The sequence below is a fragment of the Oncorhynchus gorbuscha genome, linkage group LG16, assembly GCF_021184085.1.
Source record: "Oncorhynchus gorbuscha isolate QuinsamMale2020 ecotype Even-year linkage group LG16, OgorEven_v1.0, whole genome shotgun sequence".
NCBI lineage: Eukaryota > Metazoa > Chordata > Actinopteri > Salmoniformes > Salmonidae > Oncorhynchus > Oncorhynchus gorbuscha.
In genome coordinates, this window is record NC_060188.1 from 100,282,737 (window position 1) to 100,299,581 (window position 16,845).

The window sequence follows — 16,845 nt, forward strand, 5'->3', positions numbered from 1 at the left end:
TGGTACAGTATTACAGTGGTATAATGGTGGTACAGTGTTATAATGGTGGTACAGTGTTACAGTGGTATAATGGTGGTACAGTATTACAGTGGTATAATGGTGGTACAGTATTAGTGGTATAATGGTGGTACAGTATTAGTGGTATAATGGTGGTACAGTATTACAGTGTTATAATGGTGGTACAGTATTACAGTGGTATAATGGTGGTACAGTATTACAGTGGCATAATGGTGGTACAGTATTACAGTGGTATAATGGTGGTACAGTATTACAGTGGTATAACGGTGGTACAGTATTACAGTGTTATAATGGTGGTACAGTGTTACAGTGGTATAATGGTGGTACAGTATTACAGTGTTATAATGGTGGTACAGTGTTACAGTGGTATAATGGTGGTACAGTGTTACAATGGTATAACGGTGGTGCAGTGTTATAATGGTCCACCACCTTCCTCTCATCAGAGCTGATGTCAAACCTCTTCCCCTTCTCCTCTCCTTCTCCTAACTCTCATCAGAGCTGAGGGCAAACCTCTTTCTCCTCTCCTTCTCCTAACTCTCATAAGAGCTGATGTCAAACCTCTTCCTCCTCTCCTTCTCTTAACTCTCATCAGAGCTGATGTCAAACCTCTTCCCCCTCTCCTCTCTTTCTCCTAACTCTCATCAGAGCTGAGGTCAAACCTCTTCCCCTCTCCTCTCTTTCTCCTAACTCTCATCAGAGCTGAGGTCAAACTTCTTCCCCCTCTCCTCTCTTTCTCCTAAATCATCAGAGCTGATGTCAAACCTCTTCCCCCTCTCCTCTCTTTCTCCTAACACTCATCAGAGCTGATGTCAAACCTCTTCCCCCTCTCCTCTCTTTCTCCTAACTCTCATAAGAGCTGATGTCAAACCTCTTCCTCCTCTCCTTCTCTTAACTCTCATCAGAGCTGATGTCAAACCTCTTCCCCCTCTCCTCTCTTTCTCCTAACTCTCATCAGAGCTGAGGGCAAACCTCTTTCTCCTCTCCTTCTCCTAACTCTCATCAGAGCTGAGGTCAAACCTCTTTCTCCTTTTCTCCTCCTAACTCTCATCAGAGCTGAGGTCAAACCTCTTCCCCTCTCCTCTCTTTCTCCTAACTCTCATCAGAGCTGAGGTCAAACCTCTTCCCCCTCTCCTCTCTTTCTCCTAAATCATCAGAGCTGATGTCAAACCTCTTCCCCCTCTCCTCTCTTTCTCCTAACTCTCATCAGAGCTGATGTCAAACCTCTTCCCCCTCTCCTCTCCTTCTCCTAACTCTCATCAGACCTGAGGTCAAACCTCTTTCTCCTCTCCTCCTCCTAACTCTCATCAGAGCTGATGTCAAACCTCTTCCCCCCTCTCCTCTCCGTCTCCTAACTCTCATCAGACCTGAGGTCAAACCTCTTTCTCCTCTCCTCCTCCTAACTCTCATCAGAGCTGATGTCAAACCTCTTCCCCCTCTCCTCTCCGTCTCCTAACTCTCATCAGACCTGAGGTCAAACCTCTTTCTCCTCTCCTCCTCCTAACTCTCATCAGAGCTGATGTCAAACCTCTTCCCCCTCTCCTCTCCGTCTCCTAACTCTCATCAGACCTGAGGTTAAACCTCTTTCTCCTCTCCTCCTCCTAACTCTCATCAGAGCTGATGTCAAACCTCTTCCCCCTCTCCTCTCCGTCTCCTAACTCTCATCAGACCTGAGGTTAAACCTCTTTCTCCTCTCCTCCTCCTAACTCTCATCAGAGCTGATGTCAAACCTCTTCCCCCTCTCCTCTCCGTCTCCTAACTCTCATCAGACCTGAGGTCAAACCTCTTTCTCCTCTCCTCCTCCTAACTCTCATCAGACCTGAGGTTAAACCTCTTCCCCCTCTCCTCTCCTCCTCCTAACTCTCATCAGACCTGAGGTCAAACCTCTTTCTCCTCTCCTCCTCCTAACTCTCATCAGAGCTGATGTCAAACCTCTTCCCCCTCTCCTCTCCGTCTCCTAACTCTCATCAGACCTGAGGTTAAACCTCTTGTGGACCTCAGGATGATATGTTAATATGAATGTTTTCTTTTTTTTGTCACTGTAACACTGTTCTGAAAGTCACTCACCCGGTAGACGTGCTGAGGTAGCAACAGTACAGATTGTTATTGAAACTTCTGTATGTGTAATGTTTACTGTTCATTTTTGTTGTTTTTCACTTTATATATTCACTTTGTATGTTGTCTACCTCACTTGCTTTGGCAATGTTAACACATGTTTCCCATGCCAATAAAGCCCTTGAATTGAATTGAATTGTTATTTTGTAGAGGGGTCTGTGTTTCTATCTCTATCTCCTCTGGACTGTTGCTGCTTGTCTCTCTCTCTCTCTCTCTCTCTCTCTCTCTGTCTCTCTCTCTTTCTCTCTCCCTCTCTTTCTCTCTTTCTCTCTCTCTCTCTGTCTCTCTCTCTTTCTCTCTCTCTCTCTTTCTCTCTCTCTCCCTCTCTTTCTCTCTCTCTCTCTTTCTCTCTCTCCCTCTCTTTCTCTCTCTTTCTCTCTTTCTCTCTCTCCCTCTTTCTCCCCTCTCTCTCTCTCTCTCTCTCTCTCTCTCTGTCTCTCTCTCTCTCTCTCTCTCTCTCTCTCTAACTTTCTCTAAATATGGGTTGTATTTACAGTGGTGTGTGGATAAGAGCGTCTGCTAAATGACTTAAATGTAATGTAAATGTTCTTCACTGGTTGCCCTTTTCTCGTGGCAACAGGTCACAAATCTTGCTGCTGTGATGGCACACTGTGGAATTTCACCCAGTAGATATGGGAGTTTATCAAAATTGGATTTGTTTTCGAATTCTTTGTGGATCTGTGTAATCTGAGGGAAATATGTCTCTCTAATATGGTCATACATTGGGCAGGAGGTTAGGAAGTGCAGCTCAGTTTCCACCTCATTTTGTGGGCAGTGAGCACATAGCCTGTCTTCTCTTGAGAGCCATGTCTGCCTACGGCGGCCTTTCTCAATAGCAAGGCTATGCTCACGGAGTCTGTACATAGTCAAAGCTTTCCTTAATTTTGGGTCAGTCACAGTGGTCAGGTATTCTGCCGCTGTGTACTCTCTGTGTAGGGCCAAATAGCGTTATTGTTTGCTCTGTTTTTTTGTTAATTCTTTCCAATGTGTCAAGTAATTGTCTTTTTGTTTCCTCATGATTTGGTTGGGTCTCTTTCTATCTCTGTCCCTCTCTCTGTCTCTCTCTATTCCTCACCCTCTCTCCTTCTTTTTCTATCTTTATTCCTCAATCTCCCCCTCCTTCTTATGTCTCTCTCTCTCCAGGAGCGTGTAGTGGTGCAGAATGCTGATTGGCTGGCTGTGGTTCCATACTGGGCCACCTGGCCGTTCCAGACGTTGCTGTTACCACGGAGACATGTCCAGAGACTGACTAACCTCACCGCCCAGGAGAGAGAGGGTACGACCTCTGATCTCACTCTAACCCCTGACCTTTAACCCCTGACATCACTGTAACCTACTGTATTGAACCCTTGACCCTCACAACTCAACTCTTTTACAGTTCACTATGTCACCCTGACCTTTAACCCCCAAACTCTTAACACAAACCACTACTACCATCCCTGATGAAACCTCCTCTTCTGAAACAACATGTCATAGCTGTGTAGTAGGGATTAATATGGGTAACCGGGACAATGTTTTTATAAGATGAGAAGTTTAATCACATGTACAGGGTTGCAGGTGTAATTACAGGTTACAGTTCTGAGCTCTGAGCGCCAACAATGTAGGACAAAGTGAAACAATACATGGCATAATAAATCATATAAATAAAATCTATACATATTAACAATGGTCAATATATACATATTAACACTGTAACAATGGTCAATATATACATATTAACACTGTAACAATGGTCAATATATACATATTAACACTGTAACAATGGTCAATATATACATATTAACACTGGTCAATATATACATATTAACACTGGTCAATATATACATATTAACACTGTAACAATGGTCAATATATACATATTAACACTGGTCAATATATACATATTAACACTGGTCAATATATACATATTAACACTGTAACAATGGTCAATCTATACATATTAACACTGGTCAATATATACATATTAACACTGTAACAATAGTCAATATATACATATTAACACTGTAACAATGGTCAATATATACATATTAACACTGTAACAATGGTCAATCTATACATATTAACAATGGTCAATATATACATATTAACACTGTAACAATGGTCAATATATACATATTAACACTGTAACAATGGTCAATCTATACATATTAACACTGGTCAATATATACATATTAACATTGGTCAATATATACATATTAACACTGTAACAATGGTCAATCTATACATATTAACACTGTAACAATGGTCAATATATACATATTAACACTGTAACAATGGTCAATATATACATATAAACACTGTAACAATGGTCAATATATACATATTAACACTGTAACAATGGTCAATATATACATATTAACACTGGTCAATATATACATATTAACACTGGTCAATATATACATATTAACACTGTAACAATGGTCAATATATACATATTAACACTGGTCAATATATACATATTAACACTGGTCAATATATACATATTAACACTGTAACAATGGTCAATATATACATATTAACACTGGTCAATATATACATATTAACACTGTAACAATGGTCAATCTATACATATTAACACTGGTCAATATATACATATTAACACTGTAACAATAGTCAATATATACATATTAACACTGTAACAATGGTCAATATATACATATTAACACTGTAACAATGGTCAATCTATACATATTAACACTGGTCAATATATACATATTAACACTGTAACAATAGTCAATATATACATATTAACACTGTAACAATGGTCAATATATACATATTAACACTGTAACAATGGTCAATATATACATATTAACACTGGTCAATATATACATATTAACACTGTAACAATGGTCAATATATACATATTAACACTGGTCAATATATACATATTAACACTGTAACAATGGTCAATATATACATATTAACACTGTAACAATGGTCAATATATACATATTAACACTGGTCAATATATACATATTAACACTGTAACAATGGTCAATCTATACATATTAACACTGGTCAATATATACATATTAACACTGTAACAATGGTCAATATATACATATTAACACTGTAACAATGGTCAATATATACATATTAACACTGTAACAATGGTCAATATATACATATTAACACTGTAACAATGGTCAATCTATACATATTAACACTGGTCAATATATACATATTAACACTGTAACAATAGTCAATATATACATATTAACACTGTAACAATGGTCAATCTATACATATTAACACTGGTCAATATATACATATTAACACTGTAACAATAGTCAATATATACATATTAACACTGTAACAATGGTCAATATATACATATTAACACTGTAACAATGGTCAATCTATACATATTAACACTGGTCAATATATACATATTAACACTGTAACAATAGTCAATATATACATATTAACACTGTAACAATGGTCAATATATACATATTAACACTGTAACAATGGCCAATCTATACATATTAACACTGGTCAATATATACATATTAACACTGTAACAATAGTCAATATATACATATTAACACTGTAACAATGGTCAATATATACATATTAACACTGGTCAATATATACATATTAACACTGTAACAATGGTCAATATATACATATTAACACTGGTCAATATATACATATTAACACTGTAACAATGGTCAATCTATACATATTAACACTGTAACAATGGTCAATATATACATATTAACACTGGTCAATATATACATATTAACACTGTAACAATGGTCAATCTATACATCAAATCAAATTTATTTATATAGCCCTTCGTACATCAGCTGATATCTCAAAGTGCTGTACAGAAACCCAGCCTAAAACCCCAAACAGCAAACAATGCAGGTGTAAAAGCACGGTGGCTAGGAAAAACTCCCTAGAAAGGCCAAAACCTAGGAAGAAACCTAGAGAGGAACCGGGCTATGTGGGGTGGCCAGTCCTCTTCTGGCTGTGCCGGGTAGAGATTATAACAGAACATGACCAAGATGTTCAAATGTTCATAAATGACCAGCATGGTCAAATAATAATAAGGCAGAACAGTTGAAACTGGAGCAGCAGCACAGTCAGGTGGACTGGGGACAGCAAGGAGCCATCATGTCAGGTAGTCCTGGGGCACGGTCCTAGGGCTCAGGTCCTCCGAGAGAGAGAAAGAAAGAGAGAATTAGAGAGAGCATATGTGGGGTGGCCAGTCCTCTTCTGGCTGTGCCGGTGGAGATTATAACAGAACGTGGCCAAGATGTTCAAATGTTCATAAATGACCAGCATGGTTGAATAATAGTAAGGCAGAACAGTTGAAACTGGAGCAGGAGCATGGCCAGGTGGACTGGGGACAGCAAGGAGTCCTCATGTCAGGTAGTCCTGGGACATGGTCCTAGGGCCCAGGCCAGTTGAAACTGGAGCAGCAGCATGGCCAGGTGGACTGGGGACAGCAAGGAGTCATCATGTCAGGTAGTCCTGGGGCATGGTCCTAGGGCTCAGGTCCTCCGAGAGAGAGAAAGAAAGAGAGAAGGAGAGAATTAGAGAACGCACACTTAGATTTACACAGGACACCGAATAGGACAGGAGAAGTACTCCAGATAAACAAACTGACCCCAGCCCCCGACACATAAACTACTGCAGCATAAATACTGGAGGCTGAGACAGGAGGGGTCAGGAGACACTGTGGCCCCATCCGAGGACACCCCGGACAGGGCCAAACAGGAAGGATATAACCCCACCCACTTTGCCAAAGCACAGCCCCCACACCACTAGAGGGAAATCTTCAACCACCAACTTACCATCCTGAGACAAGGCCGAGTATAGCCCACAAAGATCTCCGACACGGTACAACCCAAGGGGGGGGGGGACCCAGACAGGCCGACCACAACAGTGAATCAACCCACCCAGGTGACGCACCCCCCAGGGACGGCACGAGAGAGCCCCAGCAAGCCAGTGACTCAGCCCCCGTAACAGGGTTAGAGGCAGAGAATCCCAGTGGAAAAAGGGGAACCGGCCAGGCAGAGACAGCAAGGGCGGTTCGTTGCTCCAGAGCCTTTCCGTTCACCTTCCCACTCCTGGGCCAGACTACACTCAATCATATGACCCACTGAAGAGATGAGTCTTCAGTAAAGACTTAAAGGTTGAGACCGAGTTTGCGTCTCTGACATGGGTAGGCAGACCGTTCCATAAAAATGGAGCTCTATAGGAGAAAGCCCTGCCTCCAGCTGTTTGCTTAGAAATTCTAGGGACAATTAGGAGGCCTGCGTCTTGTGACCGTAGCGTACGTGTAGGTATGTACGGCAGGACCAAATCAGAGAGGTAGGTAGGAGCAAGCCCATGTAATGCTTTGTAGGTTAGCAGTAAAACCTTGAAATCAGCCCTTGCTTTGACAGGAAGCCAGTGTAGAGAGGCTAGCACTGGAGTAATATGATCAAATTTTTGGGTTCTAGTCAGGATTCTAGCAGCCGTATTTAGCACTAACTGAAGTTTATTTAGTGCTTTATCTGGGTAGCCGGAAAATAGAGCATTGCAGTAGTCTAACCTAGAAGTGACAAAAGCATGGATTAATTTTTCTGCATCATTTTTGGACAGAAAGTTTCTGATTTTTGCAATGTTACGTAGATGGAAAAAAGCTGTCCTCGAAATGGTCTTGATATGTTCTTCAAAAGAGAGATCAGGGTCCAGAGTAACGCCGAGGTCCTTCACAGTTTTATTTGAGACGACTGTACAACCATTAAGATTAATTGTCAGATTCAACAGAAGATCTCTTTGTTTCTTGGGACCTAGAACAAGCATCTCTGTTTTGTCCGAGTTTAATAGTAGAAAGTTTGCAGCCATCCACTTCCTTATGTCTGAAACACATGCTTCTAGCGAGGGCAATTTTGGTGCTTCACCATGTTTCATTGAAATGTACAGCTGTGTGTCATCCGCATAGCAGTGAAAGTTTACATTATGTTTTCGAATAACATCCCCAAGAGGTAAAATATATAGTGAAAACAATAGTGGTCCTAAAACAGAACCTTGAGGAACACCGAAATGTACAGTTGATTTGTCAGAGGACAAACCATTCACAGAGACAAACTGATATCTTTCCGACAGATAAGACCTAAACCAGGCCAGAACATGTCCGTGTAGACCAATTTGGGTTTCCAATCTCTCCAAAAGAATGTGGTGATCGATGGTATCAAAAGCAGCACTAAGGTCTAGGAGCACGAGGACAGATGCAGAGCCTCGGTCCGATGCCATCAAAATGTCATTTACCACCTTCACAAGTGCCGTCTCAGTGCTATGATGGGGTCTAAAACCAGACTGAAGCATTTCATATACATTGTTTGTCTTCAGGAAGGCAGTGAGTTGCTGCGCAACAGCCTTCTCTAAAATCTTTGAGAGGAATGGAAGATTCGATATAGGCCGATAGTTTTTTATATTTTCTGGGTCAAGGTTTGGCTTTTTCAAGAGAGGCTTTATTACTGCCACTTTTAGTGAGTTTGGTACACATCCAGTGGATAGAGAGCCGTTTATTATGTTCAACATAGGAGGGCCAAGCACAGGAAGCAGCTCTTTCAGTAGTTTAGTTGGAATAGGGTCCAGTATACAGCTTGAAGGTTTAGAGGCCATGATTATTTTCATCATTGTGTCAAGAGATATAGTACTAAAACACTTGAGCGTCTCTCTTGATCCTAGGTCCTGGCAGAGTTGTGCAGACTCAGGACAACTGAGGTTTGGAGGAATACGCAGGTTTAAAGAGGTTACATATTAACACTGTAACAATGGTCAATATATACATATTAACACTGGTCAATATATACATATTAACACTGTAACAATGGTCAATCTATACATATTAACACTGTAACAATGGTCAATATATACATATTAACACTGGTCAATATATACATATTAACACTGTAACAATGGTCAACATATACATATTAACAATGGTCAATATATACATATTAACACTGTAACAATGGTCAATATATACATATTAACACTGTAACAATGGTCAATATATACATATTAACAATGGTCAATATATACATATTAACACTGTAACAATGGTCAATCTATACATATTAACACTGGTCAATATATACATATTAACACTGTAACAATAGTCAATATATACATATTAACACTGTAACAATGGTCAATATATACATATTAACACTGTAACAATGGTCAATATATACATATTAACACTGTAACAATGGTCAATATATACATATTAACACTGGTCAATATATACATATTAACACTGTAACAATAGTCAATATATACATATTAACACTGTAACAATGGTCAATATATACATATTAACACTGTAACAATGGTCAATATATACATATTAACACTGTAACAATAGTCAATATATACATATTAACACTGTAACAATGGTCAATATATACATATTAACACTGTAACAATGGTCAATATATACATATTAACACTGTAACAATGGTCAATATATACATATTAACACTGGTCAATATATACATATTAACACTGTAACAATGGTCAATATATACATATTAACACTGTAACAATGGTCAATATATACATATTAACACTGTAACAATGGTCAATCTATACATATTAACACTGGTCAATATATACATATTAACACTGTAACAATAGTCAATATATACATATTAACACTGTAACAATGGTCAACATATACATATTAACAATGGTCAATATATACATATTAACACTGTAACAATGGTCAATATATACATATTAACACTGTAACAATGGTCAATATATACATATTAACAATGGTCAATATATACATATTAACACTGTAACAATGGTCAATCTATACATATTAACACTGGTCAATATATACATATTAACACTGTAACAATAGTCAATATATACATATTAACACTGTAACAATGGTCAATATATACATATTAACACTGTAACAATGGTCAATATATACATATTAACACTGTAACAATGGTCAATATATACATATTAACACTGGTCAATATATACATATTAACACTGTAACAATAGTCAATATATACATATTAACACTGTAACAATGGTCAATATATACATATTAACACTGTAACAATGGTCAATATATACATATTAACACTGTAACAATAGTCAATATATACATATTAACACTGTAACAATGGTCAATATATACATATTAACACTGTAACAATGGTCAATATATACATATTAACACTGTAACAATGGTCAATATATACATATTAACACTGGTCAATATATACATATTAACACTGTAACAATGGTCAATATATACATATTAACACTGTAACAATGGTCAATATATACATATTAACACTGTAACAATGGTCAATCTATACATATTAACACTGGTCAATATATACATATTAACACTGTAACAATAGTCAATATATACATATTAACACTGTAACAATGGTCAATATATACATATTAACACTGTAACAATGGTCAATATATACATATTAACACTGTAACAATGGTCAATATATACATATTAACACTGGTCAATATATACATATTAACACTGTAACAATAGTCAATATATACATATTAACACTGTAACAATGGTCAATATATACATATTAACACTGTAACAATGGTCAATATATACATATTAACACTGGTCAATATATACATATTAACACTGTAACAATAGTCAATATATACATATTAACACTGTAACAATAGTCAATATATACATATTAACACTGTAACAATGGTCAATATATATATATTAACACTGTAACAATGGTCAATATATACATATTAACACTGTAACAATGGTCAATATATACATATTAACACTGTAACAATGGTCAATATATACATATTGTATTTTCTTTGGATATGCCGGATTAAGTGATAAAATAATTGTAACTAAGTTCGTCTGTTGTTTGAATAGAGTCAGACCGAAATGGGGCGTGTAGGTTACTCATGACTTTTAATGAAGATAATGCGGTACATGAAATAACTGAAGAAGAAAACAACAAACGAGTGAAACTAATTACAGCCTATCTGGTGACTAACACAGAGACAGGTACAATCACCCACGAAATACAACGCGCACTCAGGCTACCTAAATACGGTTCCCAATCCGAGACAACGAGAATCAGCTGACTCCAATTAGGAATCGCCTCAGGCAGCCAAGTCTAACTAGACACACCCCTAATAATACACACTCCCAATTAATACAAACCCCAATACGAAATACAACATATAAACCCATGTCACACCCTGGCCTACCCAAACATATAACAAAAACACAAGATACAATGACCAAGGCGTGACAGAACCCCCCCTAAGGTGCGGACTCCGGGACGCACCTCAAGAGGGTCCGGGTGGGCGTCTGTCCATGGTGGCGGTTCTGGCTCGGGATGTGGACCCCACTCCATAAATGTCCTAGTTCCTCCCCTTCGCGTCCTAGGATAATCCACCTTCTCCACCGACCATGGCCTAATAGTCCTCACCCTGATCCCCACATAACTGAGGGGCAGCTCGGGACCGAGGGGCAGCTCGGGACAGAGGGGCAGCTCGGGACCGAGGGGCAGCTCGGGACCGAGGGGCAGCTCGGGACAGAGGGGCAACTCGGGACAGAGGGGCAACTCAGGACAGAGGGGCAGCTCAGGACAGAGGGGCAGCTCGGGACAGAGGGGCAGCCCGGGACAGAGGGGCAGCCCGGGACAGAGGGGCAGCCCGGGACAGAGGGGCAGCCCGGTACTGAGAGGGAGCCCAGTACAGAGAGGAAGCTCAGTACTGAGAGGAAGCTCAGTACTGAGAGGAAGCTCAGTACTGAGAGAAAGCTCAGGCAGGTAGTAGGCTCCGGTAAATCCTGGCTGGCTGGTGGAACTGGATGATTCAGGTTGTCTGGCCGATCTAGAAGATCTTGGCAGACTGGCACTTCTGGCGGATCCTGGCAGACTGGCACTTCTGGTGGATCCTGGCAGACTGGTGACGCTGGGCCGACTGGCGGCGCTGGGCAGACAGGAGACTCCGGCAGCGCAGGAGAGGAGAAAGGCTCTGGCTGCGCTGAACAGGCGGGAGACTCCAACAGTGCAGGAGAGGAGAAAAGCTCTGGCTGCGCTGAACAGGCGAGGCGCACTGGGCGCGCTGGGCCGACTGGTAGCACTGGTGGCGCTGGACAGACCGGAGACTCCGGCAGCGCAGGAGAGGAGAAAGGCTCTGGCTGCTCTGGGCTGACTGAGAGCACTGGCGGCGCTAGGCAGACTGGGAGCACTGGCGGCGCTGGGCAGACTGGGAGCACTGGCGGCACTGGGCAGACTGGGAGCACTGGCGGCGCTGGGCAGGCGAGATGCACTGGAGGCCTGGTGCGTGGTGCTGGAACTGGTGGTACTGGATCGAGGACACGCACAGGAAGCCTGGTGCGGGGAGCTGCTACCGGAGGACTGGTGTGTGGAGGTGGCACAGGATGGGCTAGACCGTGAAGGCGTACTGGAGATCTTGAGAGCAGTGTAGGCACAGGACGTGCAAGGCTAGGGATGTGCACAGGAGGCCTGGTGCGTGAGGCTGGCACCAACTTCACCAGCCGACTAACACGCACCTCAGGTTGAGTATAGAGCACTAACTCAGGTGCTATCAAATCCCCGACACGGTCCGTCGGACGAATATTATATCTATAGCACCAAGCTAGCAACTCCCTCATTACTCTCCACTCCACTTTCCCCATTAACTCCTTCACAGTCTCTGCTTCGCTCACCTCTAACACTGGCTCTGGTTCTGGTCTCCTCCTTGGCTCCTCACGATGAACAAGGAGAGTTGGCTCAGGTCTATCTCCTGACTCAGCCATACTCTCACTGAGCCCCCCCCCAATATTTTTTTTGGGGTGACTTTCCGGTTTCCAACCGCGTCGCCGTGCTGCCTCCTCATACTTGCGCCTCTCCGCTTTAGCTGCTTCTATTTCCTCCTTGGGACGGCGATATTCTCCCGGCTGCGCCCAGGGTCCTTTACCGTCTAATTCCTCCTCCCATGTCCAAATCTCCAAATGATGCAGTCTCTCCCATTGCAACTGCTCTTCACGATTAACAGGGAGAGTAGGCTCAGGTCTGTTTCCTGACTCAGCCACTCTCTCTCTGCGCTTTCCCCCGTTACCTTCGGTTTTCGCTCTGTATAGCAATGCTTTCCTTCTCGATTCCATACGTGTATAGCCCTCTTCGCATTGCTGTAGGGAATCCCAGGCGGGCTCCTGCACTCGCTCTGGGTCGGCCGCCCACCTGTCGATTTCTTCCCACGTAGTATACTCCTTGCTTCTGTTGTCCATAACGTCCACCTTCAGATCGTGCCAGTTCCCACGCTGCTCGGTCTGTGAATGGTGGTGGGTGATTCTGTATCGAAGTTTGTCTGTTGTTTGAAGAGAGTCAGACCGAAATGAAGCGTGTAGGTTACTCATGACTTTTAATGAAGATAATGCGGTACATGAAATAACTGAAGAAGAAAACAACAAACGAGTGAAACTAATTACAGCCTATCTGGTGACTAACACAGAGACAGGTACAATCACCCACAAAATACAACGCGCACTCAGGCTACCTAAATACGGTTTCCAATCCGAGACAACGAGAATCAGCTGACTCCAATTAGGAATCGCCTCAGGCAGCCAAGCCTAACTAGACACACCCCTAATAATACACACTCCCAATTAATACAAACCCCAATACGAAATACAACATATAAACCCATGTCACACCCTGGCCTACCCAAACATATAACAAAAACACAAGATACAATGACCAAGGCGTGACAATAATGCTATTCTATTAAATAATTAATATTACCTGATTGAGCTAATCATGTAAACGTAATTAAATAGAAAGTCAGGGCACCACGAAATAATATTTATAGAGCTGTTATCTTCCGAATAAACTCTTAAAGACCGAGTAATATTTTACATCAATAGCAGTCAATATTAATCGTCACCTTAATTCAGTCTCATCTGAAAGTTGTAAATTCTTGGTTATCTTCACGAACCCTGGCTAACAAGTTGAATCAGCAATACAAAATTGGGTTTAATTATTTATCTACTAAATACCTAACTAATCACACAGAATTACACATACACATAATTAATCATAACTTGATTACAAATTAAGTCATAAAGGAAAACGTCCCTAGCGGGCGGAACAGATATGACAGCTTGAAACACAAAGGAAAAGGGGCGGGGTTTGAGTGAAAGAGCGGGAGACTGAGGGACAAAGGAAGAAGCTGTGCTATCGTAAATACAGTATCTTATGCATTCTAAATTACCGCCCATTTGGAAAAGGAAAATGTAATAAATATTTACTCTGGGCTGCGCTTCGGTAGGTTGGTCATCGATGCTGGCCATGTTAGCCAACAGAGATCTTCCTGTCCTCAGAATAATGTCTCTGGTGGTAAATTGGATACATTGTAGTATCGTCATTGTGTGTTAGAGTAGATACGTCGTCCATCCTTTCCTAGCCCACGTTTACAGAGTTCAAAGTAAATACCATTCGCAACCAAAGCTCACGCTGAGGTTGGCTTCGTTCTGTAGTTATTATCTAAATCCTTCTGACATCGGACCGTCGTCCTAATGTACCCGGAACAGGAGGTTACATTTTCGTCAAGGGCTTTTATAGTGGAGGGAGAGAAGGGTGTGTTTCATAGTTTATAACCCATGTCTCTTCACAGGGGCGGACCACTGATTGAGCAGAGCTCTAACCTTATGAAAACCCAATTCTCTCATTTGGAAGCTAAAATTATATTTAATCTTTTCCCAAATAGTTTCATATTTAAACATTTAAATTGCACAACAATTCCATGTGAATCTGATAACTAGAATGTGTAGACTTTCCCAGATACAGTTCATGTCATCCTGTCATCAGTCATAATGTCTCAGATGAACTGACATCATATTCATTAAGTACCAACACATATTTTCAACTGGTTCTATTACCGAAATATGGTTCCTTTCCTCACACCGTTTGATGTTCCCAGACTCTCTATGTTTAACAAAGGCTATCCAAGAGTCCTTCAGTAGAGTCAAGGGAGAGAGGGAAGGGAGAAAGGTATTTATGGGGGGGTCATAAACCTTACCCACAGGCCGACATCATGACAATATTAACACTGTAACAATGTTCAATATATATAAACTTCTGAGCGGCGCAGTGGTCTAAGGCACTGCATCTCAGTGCAGGAGGCATCACTGCAGTACCTGGTTCGAATCCAGGCTGCATCACATCTGGCCATGATGGGAGTACAATAGGGTGGCCTTCTAGGCAAAGTTGCAAATAAAAAGCCATATCTCAGACTGGCCAATAAAAATAAAAGATTAAGATGGGCAAAACTCTGCCTAGAAGGCCAGCATACCAGAATCGCATCTTCACTGTTGATGTTGAGACTGGTGTTTTGGGGGTACTATTTAATGAAGCTGCCAGTTTCTCGAACTAGACACTATGTACTTGTCCTCTTGCTCAGTTGTGCACCAAGGCCTCCCACTCCTCTTTCTATTCTGGTTAGCGCCAGTTTGTGCTGTTCTGTGAAGGGAGTAGTACACAGCGTTGTACGAGATCTTAAGTTTCTTGTCAATTTCTCACATTGAATAGCCTTCATTTCTCAGAACAAGAATAGACTGAGTTTCAGAAGAAAGTTATTTGTTTCTGGCCATTTTGAGCCTGTAATCGAAGCCACAAATGCTGATGCTCCAGATATTCCACTAGTCTAAATGACAGTTTTATTCCTGCTTTAAACAGTTTTAAGCTGTGCTAACTTAATTGCAAAATGGGATTCTAATGATCACTTAGCCTTTTAAAATGATAAACTTGGATTAGCTAACACGACGTGCCATTGGAACACAGGAGTGATGGTTGCTGATAATGGTCCTCTGTACGCCTATGTAGATATTCCATAATAAAATCTGCCGTTTCCAGCTTCAATAGTTATTTACAACATTAACAATGTCTATTCTGAATTTCTGATCAATTTGCTTTTCTTTCAATTACAAGTACATTTCTAAGTGACCCCAAATGTTTGAATGGTAGTGTACATGTAACAGTGGTCAATATAAATCAAATAATTTTGTGTAGCAAAGTGCTTGTGCTTCTAGTTCCGACAGCGCAGTAACATCTAACAATTCCCCAACAACTCCCCAATACACACACATCTAAGTAAAGGACTAAGAATATGTACATATAAATATATGGATGGGCCATGACCGACCGGCATAGAATAGATGCAATTAACCATTTCCACATGTAGCGTCAGCTCCAGCTTTTCTGGTCTTAACCATTTGAGACATCCGGCTTACCGTGGGTCTCTTTGGCATCGGGTAGTATTTCTTCTCTGCTGAAAGTTTCAGAGTTCCAGCCATTTCAACATGGGAACTCCCTGCCCCGGCGTTATCTTGACTAAATGTACATTATGTCATGAATCCTTTCATTCTGAAGTAGAAAAGGGCGGTTCCATGACGCCTGATGTAATGTCTGGCTCACGGCCACTGACTGTGGCCACTGACTGCATAAATTACCAATTCTCATTTAGAAGACTAAATCACATTATCTTTTCAAAAGTATTCTCATACTTATTCAGTCATCTTATACAACATTCAGATGTGAACCTGACTGCTGGGAAATGTACACTTTAACCTCTTACAGCTACCCCCCCCCCCCCCCCCCTTTTTTCAATTTCCGCCTGAAGACATACCCAAATCTAACTGCCTGTAGCACAGGCCCA

The 16,845-nt window shown here is 41.0% G+C and overlaps 1 protein-coding gene across 1 annotated transcript in view; it reads left to right on the forward strand.

Annotated features, from left to right (window-relative positions):
• Positions 1 to 16,845, forward strand: part of galt (galactose-1-phosphate uridylyltransferase) — a 200,408-nt gene that overhangs the window by 161,738 nt on the left and 21,825 nt on the right. The window contains 1 exon segment of the mRNA XM_046306810.1: positions 3,274 to 3,406. Within this exon segment, the coding sequence (XP_046162766.1) occupies positions 3,274 to 3,406 (133 nt within the window).